We start from the raw sequence: 13,962 nt of genomic DNA on the forward strand, positions 1-13,962 counted from the left end.
ATATAACAGTCTTCCAATTGGGATTTCTGACTCAGCTACCAGGGACAGGAAGTACCTGTCTATAACCAACTAGCTCTGTGGTAATTAAAGCGGAACTTCAGTCATTTTTTTCATCTTTCCATCTATTAAATCTTCTGCCCTTTTTGTTTTAACTTTGGATAGGAAAACATTTTTTTTTTTCTGCCAGTAAATACCTTATACAGCCCACTTCCTGTTTCTTGTCTGGAAAAAAGCCTAGGCTTATGACATCATGCACAGCTCTCTCTATCTCTCACGTCAGAGTTTGCCAGGAAGGAAGGGGGGGGGGGGGGGTGAGTCATAAGAGGGCCAATGAGAGATGCAGAGCTGGAGGTGTGCTTCTGTGTGTCTGTGTAAATCCAGGAAGTAAACAGGCAGCAGCTTCAGCTGCCCACAATTAAAATTATTGCATATATATATACACACACACTGCATATGTTCATCCCTTTATGACTGCAGTGTACCCATCTTCTGATGGCTACTTCCAGCAGGATAATGCACCATGTCACAAAGCTCAAATCATCTCAAACTGGTTTCTTGAATAGGACAATGAGTTCACTGTACTCCAATTGCCTCCACAGTCACCAGATTTCCACTGAAAGATTAGGGTGAGCTCTGTTATTACACAAAGGTGAATATTCATAAAACATTTGTTGAGTTATATGTCCTATAAAACTGCATGTACATTTCTTCTGTGTGAGTGGGGGTAAAATCAAATGTTATTAGGCTATTGTCTCTCCAGGTTGAATGTTACTCGAGAGTGGTTAGGGAAACTACGGCATTAAGGCCACTGAATTGAGCTTATTCTATGGCCATCACCTCCATCTGGTGGCTGTAATGCAGTATTTTCCTGATTCACTCTTTTCTGTATGAATGAATGACACTCAACCCAAAGACAAAATAACCTAGTAACATTTGATTTTGCACATGTATGTTGTGAGTGTGGTATGGAATCTTAATTAATCTCCGTGTTTTATTTCTCAGTGCCTCCAACCTTACGGTAATTTTGTGAAATTAGTTCAGAATATCAGTGTATATCACAATCCTTTCTTGAGTTCGTTAATTTATGGGGTTTTCTTACCAAGGTATAAATATCTCCCAACAAAATTAATAGGTAAATAATGTGACTTTATTAATTAACGAGTATAGTTATACAATTTCATACAGAACTAGATTTTGTGGTGATTGATATTTCACACATACATTATCAAAACATCAACACAACAATGAAACGATATATCTAATATTAAAATGTACTCAGGGGAGCCCAAATTGGTCTGTTGGAAAAATATGTGCGGTAATCGCACTTTATATTCAAGAACACAATATCCCTTGTCACTCGGGGGAAAAGGTCCTCTGAATTTCTCCGGCCTGAAGGAATCCAAAGTATGTCTCACGGAGTCAACAGAAAAATATTGCCAATTTGAATTAAATATTAAACCAACAGAGCTGCTAAAATTAAATGGGGCAATGGTACTCTACCTGGAACCACAGATATTTAAATTGATATAAACAAGTTTTTCTGAATTCCCCTAAACACGGCTACAATAATAAACTGCCTAGACAATCAATTATTGTCAATACATAAACTATAAAATATAATCCCTACAACTTTGAAAGAAAAGATAAATAGGATTTGTATAATCTGGATCTTCACAACAGCTTAAAAGGGGAAGATGTCTGCCAATATCTAAGTACATCGAGTGGTTCCAGTCACAAGGCCCAGCAAGATGGGGAGTGGTCAAATATCAGCAGACTTCTTGACCGTCTAGGGGTGTATCTGGTGTGTGAGTCTGTGATCCTTTGTCTATGGCCCTCACAACCTTTATACCATTTGGGACAATAAGCTCATAAAATTATCATAAGCTCAGCCCAGAAGGTTTGGCTCATTCTTCATTGGATGGGGAATTCTAATGATTTACCTGGTAAGTTTAGGTAATATCCTCTTCAGCCACTAGGTGTGTCTGAGGACAGAACATGAGTTCTAAACTTATTTGTTAAAAGAAAAATATGTTTTCTTTTATAATGGGTATTGATCTATATATTGGGGCTATGAACATATGTATATATTGTTTAGTGACCCCCAGCAATTGGTACAAAATATAATACATTTAGTATAAATTTGATTAATTAATATCACACACAATGGATATTTATATGGATAAATGCATGACTACGGTGTATCCCATGAAAACGTATATGTCTTGGGATGACCCATGTAATATGGGTATTTTCATGTAGATGCGGTTACGGTTTCTATGTCTTTACAACAATGATGGTATCTAAAACAGTTCTTCATTCATTCTATATTAAAATCTTATATTCTACTTTTAGGATCACATATATTTACAATACCACATGTATACAGGTTTTCAGTGTTTTCTCACAGCGTCTAAAATGAACTTTGAACATTGCAGACACATTTCCATTATTTACTATTCCGATATCAGTGTCTTATTTGTCCTTTTGGTGTAACATTAACTTTGCATCTCAGTAATTGTCTGAGGGACCACTTGAGTCAACATTGGGGTTGACTAAGGATATAATTTGACCCTTGGAAACAATGGGGTTATTTACCCACTCTATTTTCGTAAATCGAAGGCTTTGTGACTTCGGGAACTCAAATTTTGTCCCTTGTCAGCTGGTTTCATGTAAGATGACATTAGTTTTCATGTTTACTCAGCTTCAATACAGGATTCTATTTATTGATTTTAGCCTTCCAATGGGTCGTATAAGTTAATCAACTGTTTCTATTGGGAGGGGAAGTGCTCTCTTGGAGCGCTGACTCAGTTTAAAGTCTAAATGAAAAAAATATGCTATTTTGATGTGTCTCCGCCATGACATGTAGCACCCTCTAACTTAGGTAGGTGCTAGAGCAGTGTTTGTGTTTTTATTGCCAGTGCAGGTAAATTTAGGCAGGCCTAGCTGTGAGCTGTCTGGTGACTGACATGTGCTTCAGCTCTCTGGCGCCTCCTCTATTCCAGTGAGAAGGTTCTGGAAAAGAGGCAGGGCAAGGGGTTGGACTGACATTGGGTGTATTTGGGAGCCCTGACCAATCCCCAACTAGGATTGGCAGGGGGCAGGCCTCCTATATATACCCATGGTCAGCCTGTTGTGGGAGGAGTTGTCGTGTGGAAGAACTGAATGATGGCATTTAGGCTGTGGTGGCCCTTGAGGGACCCCCTTTCTGGGGGGTGACCTCGGGCCTGGAGCTCGGGAGCTGGGAGGGAGCCTCTCTTTAAACGGTCATTGAGAGGTGTCCTGGAACAGGAGCAGGAGGGAAGCAACGGGGAGCACAGCCAGGAAAGTCATTCAGGAGGGATCCATGCTGGGTCAGTGAGTGAGAAGCACAGTGAGAAGCTCTGGGAGAGACATGCCAGGATTTAGATGTGAAGCCAGAGGGAGAGACTGTGGTGTTGTTGAAGTCAAGTTGCTGCAGCCAGGAGGGTTGGCAGGATTTGCACCGGACTTGCTGGGATCAGTAGTCCACCAAGTATTAGTTAGCACAACTATCCTTTTCATCTAAAACAGTTGCTACCACAGAGGGGACTGCAGACCCCCGCCTGCAAATGGCTACTAGAAAAATGTGAGGACTTATTCAGAGTGAGGCCTAGCCATGTGCTAACGGTGACAGGAATCTAGAGTAGGACAGTAGAGGAAAGCAAGTGATCTCAAGTAGTGTGCTGGAGGCAGGCCCGGACTGGGACAAAAAATAGGCATTTTAAACTGGGCAGCCCAATCCCTATAGGGTGGAGATGTGGGGTGGGCGTTCGCGGGGTTTGTTGGAGACCAGATATTCATTCTGAGAGACATCCCAATACAGCAAAGAGACATCCCCATATAGCAAAGAGACGGCCCCAGACCAGCAAAGAGACGACCCCAGACCAGCAAAGAGACGGCCCCAAACCAGTAAAGAGACAGCCCCAGACCAGCAAAGAGACAGCCCCATACCAGTAAGTAGACAGCCCCAGACCAGTAAGTAGACAGCCCCAGACCAGTAAGTAGACAGCCCCAGACCAGTAAATAGACAGCCCCATACCAGTACATAGACAGCCCCAGACCAGTACATAGATAGCCCCATACCAGTAAATAGACAGCCCCATACCAGTAAATAGACAGCCCCAATCCACTCCCTTTCCCTGCCACTACAGAGCAGGACTTTGGATGTAATGCACTGGAACATATTAGGGTTTTTTTCACTGTACTCACCTTCCTCCTTGTGCAGCTATCACAGTGTCCCGGCCGATGTTAGGAGAGAGGCCACTGCCGACTCCTTGAGTGCAGCTATACCTCCAGCGCGGCCGGCCAGCAAGGTGTCTGTCCCCTGCAGGCGCTTCCTGCATGTCACAGGAGCCTTCTCTCCAGCCTCCTTCTGCACCTCGCAAGTGTGCTGGCGCCGGCCCTGCTTTAGGAATTCCCGTATAGCGGGAGGTGAGCGGCGGCCGCGGTCCGTGTCAACCCCATCCAGACCGCGGTCGCCGCTTACCTCCCCCTGTGCGGCCCAGTCATCAAGAGGTCACTCTTCCTAAAACATGCAGCACCCTGCTCCTGCTGCCCACTGGGCACACTCCCAGTGTGCCCTATGGCCAGTCCGGGCCTGGCTGGAGGAAATGTGAAGTAGCAGAGACTGTCAATTTAGATTCAACTATCTTTATTTCTACTTAGAAAAATTCATTATTTGGGCATCTCATGTCCCTTTTCCCCATCCAAGTTTAATCCCCTAATAAAAACAACAAAAACAAGCAAGTTCATTGACTGGAGAAAGTGTGCCTAAAATGGATGTCTGACCAAGCAGAGTGATGTGTAGATGCTGAAACACTCAGCAACCCCACGGGGGCACCGCTACACACATTTGCACAGAACAAATGTTGTTTCACAGGACAAATGGCTCTTCAAATTCTAATAAATACACCCCAAAGAGATTTAAACACTCATGTATCCAAAAACAGGAAACCCTTTAAAACACACTGAGATTTCCAGAATTCCAAAATTACTCAGTGATGCACATCTACTCCTTAGGCCTTGAAAGTATTTTATAAATGAAAGCTTTGCATTTATTCTGTATACATTTATACTGAGAAAAGGATAATTGAAATAAGGAAGCAGAGATGAAGCCACTGTACTGTATATCAGTATTTTTCCCCATTTCAGTTCTGTTATTTTACTAACTTAATTCCATTGACAGGTGAAGGAAACACCTCAGTGAGAAATTTAAGTTGCGTTTGGTATTATCTGGAGCATGTCAATTGCACATGGCAACCTGCTGAAGTCGTTCCAGCCAATGTTAACTACAGCTTGCATTACTGGTTGGTACAAAGAAAAAATATATAACTAGGTGACAATAATATAGTAAATAAATAATATGTTTAAATAATAAAAATATACGTAATATATTAGAAAATATATAAATATATACACAGTATTTAAAGGGATTATGCAAAATATTTAAAATGTGTTTTATTTACCTGACATAGCTCAAATTAGGCACATTTTTTGATATACTCTTTAAAAAATGTTTTCTTTTTTATGTTATGCAGGGCGAAGGGTAAAAAGACACAATACAATGGTCCAGCAGAGTAAGTTATGTTACAAGTCCATGTCTACATGCATACCAGTCTAAATAAGTCTACATGTGATACTCAAGTCCTATCTGGATTATTCTCCAATATAGGCAAAGTATAGTGGTTCTGTAGTATCATCAATGTTTATCAGCTACTTCTGTCACTAAATTGCTCTCCTAAATAATTTTTACATTTTGTATACATACACTAAATTACCAAAAGTATTGGGATGCCTGTCTTTCCACATACATAAACGTTAATGGCATTCCAGTCTTATGCCCCGTACACACGGTCGGACATTGATCGGAAAATCCGACAACAAAATCCATGGATTTTTTCCGACGGATGTTGGCTCAAACTTGTTTTGCATACACACGGTCACACAAAGTTGTCGGAATTTCCGATCGTTCTAAACGCGGTGACGTAAAACACGTATGTCAGGACTATAAACGGGGCAGTAGCCAATAGCTTTCATCTCTTAATTTATTCTGAGCATGCGTGGCACTTTGTGCATCGGATTTCTGTACACACGATCGGAATTTCCGACAACGGATTTTGTTGTTGGAAAATTTTTTAGCAAGTTCTCAAACTTTGTGTGTCGGAAATTCCGATGGAAAATGTGTGATGGAGCCCACACACGGTCGGAATTTCCGACAACAAGGTCCTATCACACATTTTCCGTCGGAAAATACGACCGTGTGTACAGGGCATTAGTCCGTAGAGTTCCACGAGTTTGGGGTGGAGGAACTTGACTGGCCTGCACAGAGTCCTGACCTCAGCCTGATAGAAAACCTTTGGGAAGAATTAGTGCGCAGACTGCAAGCCAGGCCTTCTCAACCAACATCAGTTCCTGACCTCACAAATGCGCTTCTGGAAGAATGGTCAAACATTCCCATAGACACACTCCTAAACCTTGTAGATAGCCTTCCCAGAGGAGTTGAAGCTTTTATAACTGCAAAGGGTGGGCCAACTCAATATTGAACCCTAGGGACTAAGACTGAGATGCCATTAAAGTTCATACGAAGCTTCTATTTAGTGTACTCTTTTCCTTATTTGTGTATTTGATTGGTTGACAAATGAAGAAAAGGAAAAAAAAAGATACTTAAAATAACTGTTTTTTTAACATTATTTTAACTAATGTATTTTTTTTAGTACAGTTGTCATAGCTTACAATGACAGTATTCATCCGACGCATCTTTAGGCTGCACTGGCATCTTTTTTTTTCCATAACCAGATTAGTAGATCATAAGGTCTTCTGACTAAAAGTGTCCTAAGCCAGTGTATTTGAGTTTACTTTTTTAAGACAATGTTTAAACTATATATTTCAATCTTCTTCCACGTCTAGTTTATGTCACATACATACACCACCAGTTAAATCTACAATTGACCATGCCGGCACACATTTAGCAGGCATGGCCCACTGTTATCATTATCAGGTAACCAAAGCAACGATGTGTAGCTGAAGCTGGAGCAAGTGCATGTAGACAGGAAATAGCTGAAAACAGTTGGAGGAGATCAGCAGCTAGTTGCACCGAGTTGCAAAAACTGATGAATAAAAGGTCACAATAGTATTTTGTGGAAAAAATGTCTAAAGCTCTTTATGTAAGGATTTAGGTGTAAAAAATATAATACACAAGTTGAAAAAATTGCTGTGCCAGTTAGTGCTGCTTCTAAGGTACCTCGAATATTCTAATACATTTTGGACCTTGTTCAAAATAACGGTTATATTCAAATCCTTTTTGTCTGTAAAATCATATGCCAATGCATGCTCTTTGTGTATTTAGGTTGGACAAAATAATAGACACCGGAAAAGCTTGTCATTCATATATCACTAATGAAGATGGCATAAACGTTGGATGCCAATTCCAACTGCAAAAATCTCTTAAAGATCAGACTGAACTTCTAATTGTGGTGACAGACAAGTTAAAGAACATAAAGCCCTTTACTTTGTTTAAACGCGTCAATTCTATTGGTACGTTTTGGGTTTTTTTTCCGGCAAACATAACATTTTTCGAATGGGTATATTCTAAAATTTAATGACAGGGACAGCTATAATGATGGACATCATGCATTAACCTAAAGCAGCTAATTCAATTTTAGATTACTGCAGTTATGTCAGTTAAAGGGCATGCATAGTCTTTTCAGCCTTTGTAGACAAACCTGTCAAAAAGCTTGTTGCAAATATTATTGTGTTAAAGGATATCTAAAGGTCCATTTTTTTTGTTTTGTTTTTTTTTTTAAACAAAAATGTCATACTTACCTCCTCTGTGCAGTTGGTTTTGCCCCGAGTGGCCCCGATCCTCCTCTTCTGGGGTCCCTCAGTAGTGTTCCTGGCTCCTCCTCTTCTCGAGTGCCCCGTTGGAGAGCAGCTCTCCCTCGGGGCACCCGTATGGGTGTGCTCCCGTGTCCTGCTCTCTGCGTCTATTGACACAGACAGCAGGACTTTACCCCGCCCCCTGGCCCCCGCATCATCGGATTTGATTGACAGCAGCGGGAGCCAATGGCTGTGCTGCTATCAATCTATCCAATCAGGACCCGAGACACAAGCTGGAGCTGGTGTGCTCATCCCCGCCGCTGGAAAGACCAGGTTCAGGTAACTAAAAGAGGGGCTCTGGGGGGCAGCTGCATCACAGGAGGTTTTTCACCTTAATGCATAGAATGCATTAAGGTGAAAAACCTGAAGGGTTTACAACCCCTTTAATGTTTTACATACCTTGATTGTATGTATATTTTGTCTACTTTTATCTGCATGGACAAACTCATATTTGTTAATTTCATTAGCAGATTCTGCTTGCTTCTTATTTTGATTTTTTTTTTCCTTCTTTTGATGTAAGTCTGTATCAGCTGATTCACTCAGTGTATGTCAGGGCAAAATACAAAAAAAATAAAAGTTTTGCATACCTTTATTTTTGTACACTTTATCTACTTACATTGATCAGCCATAGTATTATAGCCACCAAAACGGCCCTGACCTGCATGAATGCCACTAGACCTCTGATGGTATGCTGTGGTATCTGGCACCAAGCCTTCAGTAGCAGATCCTTTAAGTCTTGTAAGTTTCTAGGTGTGGCCTCCATGGATCAGATTTGTGTTTCCAGCACATCCCACACATGTGGAATGGATTGAGATTTGGAGGCCAAGTCAACACCTCAAACTTGTTGTTGTGTTCTTCATACCATTTTTGCGGTGTGGCAGGGCACATTATCCTGCTGAAAGAGGCCACTGCCATCAGGGAATACCACTTTCATGATAATGTGTGCTTGGTTAGCAACAATGTTTAGGTAGGTGGTACATGTCACATCCACATGAATGGCAGGACCCAAGGTTTCCCAGCAGAACATTGCCTAAAGCATCATACTGCCTGTACCTGCTTGCTATCTTCCCAGAGAACATGTACCTGGGCATCCACATAAAAAATAAAATCTGATTCAGCAGAGCAGGCCAACTTCTTCTATTGCTCTATGGTCCAGTTTTGATACTTACTTGCCCATTGTAGATGCTTTTAGCTATGCAGTCCCATACACAACAAACTGTGATGCCCATTTTTTCTGCTTTTAACACATCAACTTCATGGACAACATATATATGGTGAAGAGAAACATGAAATTTTTAGGCAAAAACACATTTTCTTTATAACATTTCACATAATTTATAAAGTAATGGACAACATGTTTACTTGCTGCCTAACATATCCTACCGATTTTAAGATGCCATTGTAATGAGATAATCAATGTTATTCACTTTAACCTCCGTGGCGGTAATCCCAAGTGTGGCTCGGGGTAAATTTTCACTACCAAAAGTGGTAACCCCGAGCCACATTGGGGATCGCATCGCAGGATCCAGGCAAAGTTACTTACCTTGTCCCCAGGATCCTGCCATGTCCTACCGCTGTGTCCGCAGGCTGTGTCCTCTGCCCGATGTACTGCTCCCTGCGAGTGATGCAAGGGGGAGGAACCCGGCAGCAAATTCAAAAAGTGAAAAACATATAACACATACAGTACACTGTAATCTGTTTATGGGCGGCACAGTGGTGCAGTGGTCAGCACTCTCACCTAGCAGTAAACAAGGGTCGCTGGTTCAAATCCCAACCACGACACTACCTGCCTGGAGTTTGCATGTTCTCCCTGTGCCTGCGTGGGTTTCCTCCGGGTACCCCGGTTTCCTCCCACACTCCAAAGACATGCTGGTAGGTTAATTGGCTTCTGTCCAAAATTGGCCCTAGTATATGAATGGGGACCTTGGATTGAGGGCAGGGATTGATGTGAGTGTGCGATGTTCAGGGTTAGGGAAAAAGGGTCAGGGTTGTAGACCCACACTCACTCAGGTTGAACTGGATGGACTGGTGTCTTTATTCAACCTTACTAACTATGTAACATTACTGTATTAAATCATTGCACATCCCTTTTGTACCTAGTGCTTTGTTCAATGCCTTGCATGCACTTTTATATTATATATGTCATTCTTTCTGCCTGGAAACATAGGAATGTCCATGGCATCCAAAAAGCATCCCTTTACATCAAAAGAGTTTTTTGACCAGTTAGAAAACAGCGATAATAAATAAGAACAGTTGCAGAATTCAGCGATAGTGATTAGTGGGGGAATTTGTCATCAAATACTGAAAGTGACGACAGCGACAATTCTGCAACTGAGCAAATTTCAGTGTTTTTGATTTGATTACATTATTGAATACATTTTATGATTATTAGGTTATTATTTTTTGATAATTATTTATAGTTTTTTATTATATTATTTATGATTTTGTGTTTCAAACTTTATCATACCCGGGATGTCTTTTAGACTCTTGTTTGGACAGATTTAAGTGAGTTATTCCTAAGAATTACAAGCCTACAATATACAGTAAAACGCCAAATTTCTATGCAAAACAATGTACCGCTTTGAGACACAAAAATCTGACATAATCATCTCGTCAGGGAGGTTAACTGTCAGTGAGCTTAATGTTATGGATGATCGCTGTATATCTGCATGAAAATTTGCTCATTTCATAGGCAGATTCTGCTTTCTGCTTTACAGCACTACACATTGGTTGAGTTTTGTTCCTCCTTCTCGGGATGTAAGTATGTCAGGGCAAAAAAAAAAAAAAGAAAAACCTATACAATAGAATTTGGGCAATCTATGCACATTTCCCTAAGTGTAATTCCTTTAAAGACCATGAAAGTACAGGAAAAATAACAATTTGCCAGAAATGCACTCAGTTCCTATTTTCCAATTTTTTGCTGATTACGTACAGCATTTTTGGGGACTGATTGGTGTCAGCCATGCCCAGTTGTCTTTTGCTAAACCACTGAATCTCTCCCACTGTCTTCATTTCTCTGGAGAGGGGTGGAAGTTAATAGTACTGACCAGCAATGCAAAGTGGGTGGGAGGAGGGGTTTAGCAGCACTAACCAGCAATGCAAGGTGCGGGGTTATAGGGGCTTAGCAACACAGACTATTATTATTAATATACAGGATTTATATAGCGCCAACAGTTTGTGCAGCGTTTTACAACATGAGGACAGACTGTACAGTTACAAAACAATTCAATACAGGAGGCATCAGAGGGCCCTGTTCATTAAAGCTTACAATCTAGAAGGAAGGGTCAAAAGGTGATAACTGTGGGGGGATGAACTGATGGAGAAAATGAAAATACAGTTGTTAGGTGTGGGTAGGATAGGCTTTTCTGAAGAGAAGGGTTTTCAGGGATCGTCTAAAAGCTAATAGAGTAGAAGATAATCGGACAGATTGGGGGTAAGGAGTTCCATAGGGTTGAAGAGGCTCTGGAAAAGTCCTAGAGGCGAGCATGGGAGGAGGTGACTAGGGACCTAGATAGCAGGCTGTCTTGAGAGGAACAAAGAGAACGATTAGGTTGGTATTTTGAGACTAAGCTAGTGATGTAGTTGGGGGCTAAATTGTGGATGGCTTTGTAAGTTGTTGTTAGTATTTTGAATTTAATTTGTTGGGTGAGCGGAAGCCAGTGGAGGGATTGTCAGAGAGAGGAGGGACAGACCAGCGATTGGTAAGGTGGATGAAACTGGCAGTAGCATTCATGATGGATTGAAGGGGGAATAGCCTATGTAGAGGTAAGCCAATGAGAAGGGAGTTGCAGTAGTTGAGGTAAGAGATGACCAGGGAGTGAATTAAGAGCTTTGTTGTGTCATTGGTTAGAAAGAGGGGTATTTTGGAGATGTTGCGGAGGTTGAGGCGGCAAGATTTCGACAGTGATTGGACGTGGGGCTTGAAGGAGAGTTCAGAGTCCAGGACTACACCTAGGACCTTGGCATGTGGAGATCGGCTAATAGTTGTGCCATTGATTTTGACAAAGAGATTACGGGAAGGGGCACGTGGTGGAGGAAAAATTATAAGTTTGGTTTTGGATAGATTGAGTTTGAGGAAGTGGTGTGACATCCAGACTGATATATCTGTTAGTAAATTAGTGATACGTGAGGAGACTGAGGGAGTGAGCTGAGGAGTAGAGAAATAGATCTGGGTTTCGTCATCATAGAGATGGTAATGGAAGCCATGGGAGGCCCAGGGAGGAGGTGTAGATTGAAATTAGGAGAGGTCCAAGAACAGAACCTTGGGGGACCGCAATAGAGAAAGGAAAAGGAGAGGAGGATTAGAATTGTAAGTAATGCTGAAGGTGCATTTGGATAAGTAGGAAGAGAACCAGAGAAGAGTGCAATCACAGAGACCAAAGGCATGGAATTTTTTGAGGAGGAGGGGGTGGTCAAATGTATCAAAGGCAGCAGAAAGGTGCAGGAGTTGAAGTACAGAACAGTGTCCATTGGTTTTGGCCAGTAGTAGATCGTTTGTTCGTTTTAGGAGAGCAGTTTCTGTGGGGTGTTGAGGACGAAATCCAGACTGAAGTGGATCAAGAAGGCTATTCTTGGCAAGGTGGTGGACTAGCAAAGCAAATGGGAGTTAAGAGAGTGAATAGCACCACTGACCAGCAATACAAGGTGTGGGAGGGCAACTAATTCAGCTGTTCATATTTTTATTACGGTATTCCTTGCAGAACCCAGAATGTGCACATAGTACCCTTTAAGAGTGGTTGTTGAGATAATAAGTCTTAAAGCAGCGTTCCAGCTGTAAATTTTTTTTCTAAAAGTCAGCTACAAACACTGTAGCTGCTGACTTTTAATAAGGACACTTACCTGTCCAGGGTGCCCATGATGTCGGCCCCCCGAGGCCGATCCGTCCCTCGTATCGTGTGCCGGCACCGCCATCCTCACTAAGGGAAACAGGCAGTGGAGCCTTGCGGCTTCACTGCCTTTTCCCTACTGCGCAAGCGCAAGTCCCCCGGTGATTTCTGAATGAGCGGCTGTCTTCTGTGACACACACAGGTCCCAGAAGACACCGCGCCCAAATTTCCCAGAAATCAACACGAGGAGGAGAAGACTGAAGATCACTGTGGAATAGGAAGTGGCAGATTAGGACGATCTGCCTAGCAACAGGCATTTCTGGTAAGTAAAAAAAATTGGTTTTTTTCAAATGTTTTTTAATGTATTTAAAGGGGCGTTTTTATGTATTTTTTTTTTTTAGGGTGGACCTCCTCTTTAAAGAGGCTGCTGACAGGGTAGTCAACGTTTCAGATGGATGTGATCTGTTACATTAACAACGTTTAAGGAGTTAAAAGGCTAAATGGATGTATTTAGTAATTAGAATTGTTCATTTTGCACCACTGCCATACTTTATTTTTTAAGTGGTTGTATTCCTAATAGACAATGTATAGGCCCTTTAAAGAACAATGTATTGTAGGCACAAACAAAATGTAACCATAGAGCTACACTTTAGTCCAAATAAACCTTGTTGGATTACTTGTGAACATTGTGTGTTTTCTCTTTTTAGTAAAACTGAGACCTCCAACAATATACAATGTGTCCAGGACTCCAAATCAACGTTTGTATATAAGCTGGAATACATCACATGTGAATGAAAGCCTAGTATATGAGGTAGCCTATAGAATGTCAACTAATGAAAATGAAGAATATATAAGGGTAAGATGCTATCACAATTAGTAGATGTCTTGCTACTATTACACAGAAATGTTGAACACAATTTTATTCTAATAAATTGCACCAACTTTTCCCAAGTACACCCAAATTTTGCTAGCGCTGCCACTCTGTCACTGGAACTTTATCCCATATCTGGTGAGAATGTCACTTTCTTAAACCGTTTTGGGATACGATAGCCTATATACATACTTGAGTCATCACATCTACCTTCACCATAACTTCCAAACTAGCCTCCCTCTCAATATTCCCTTTATCTTCAGCTAAAACATCACTGCTCCACTTCTTTATTATCACTGCCAGAGACCAGTCACTGTAATACCACCACGACTCCCACCATCTTAGAATGGGTTACTGAGGTTTTTTGATGGA

The 13,962-nt window shown here is 41.5% G+C and overlaps 1 protein-coding gene across 5 annotated transcripts in view; it reads left to right on the forward strand.

Moving 5' to 3' along the window:
• Positions 1-13,962, forward strand: part of LOC141108007 (interleukin-13 receptor subunit alpha-1-like) — a 117,300-nt gene that overhangs the window by 60,681 nt on the left and 42,657 nt on the right. For all 5 annotated transcript variants that reach the window (XM_073599157.1, XM_073599159.1, XM_073599160.1 and 2 more), the window contains 4 exons: positions 5,204-5,324; positions 5,556-5,594; positions 7,364-7,551; positions 13,427-13,575. In XM_073599157.1, coding sequence (XP_073455258.1) covers positions 5,204-5,324; positions 5,556-5,594; positions 7,364-7,551; positions 13,427-13,575 — 497 coding nt within the window. The remainder of the gene's footprint in view (positions 1-5,203; positions 5,325-5,555; positions 5,595-7,363; positions 7,552-13,426; positions 13,576-13,962) is intronic.

This window comes from Aquarana catesbeiana, linkage group LG09 (genome assembly GCF_042186555.1).
Source record: "Aquarana catesbeiana isolate 2022-GZ linkage group LG09, ASM4218655v1, whole genome shotgun sequence".
Lineage (NCBI taxonomy): Eukaryota > Metazoa > Chordata > Amphibia > Anura > Ranidae > Aquarana > Aquarana catesbeiana.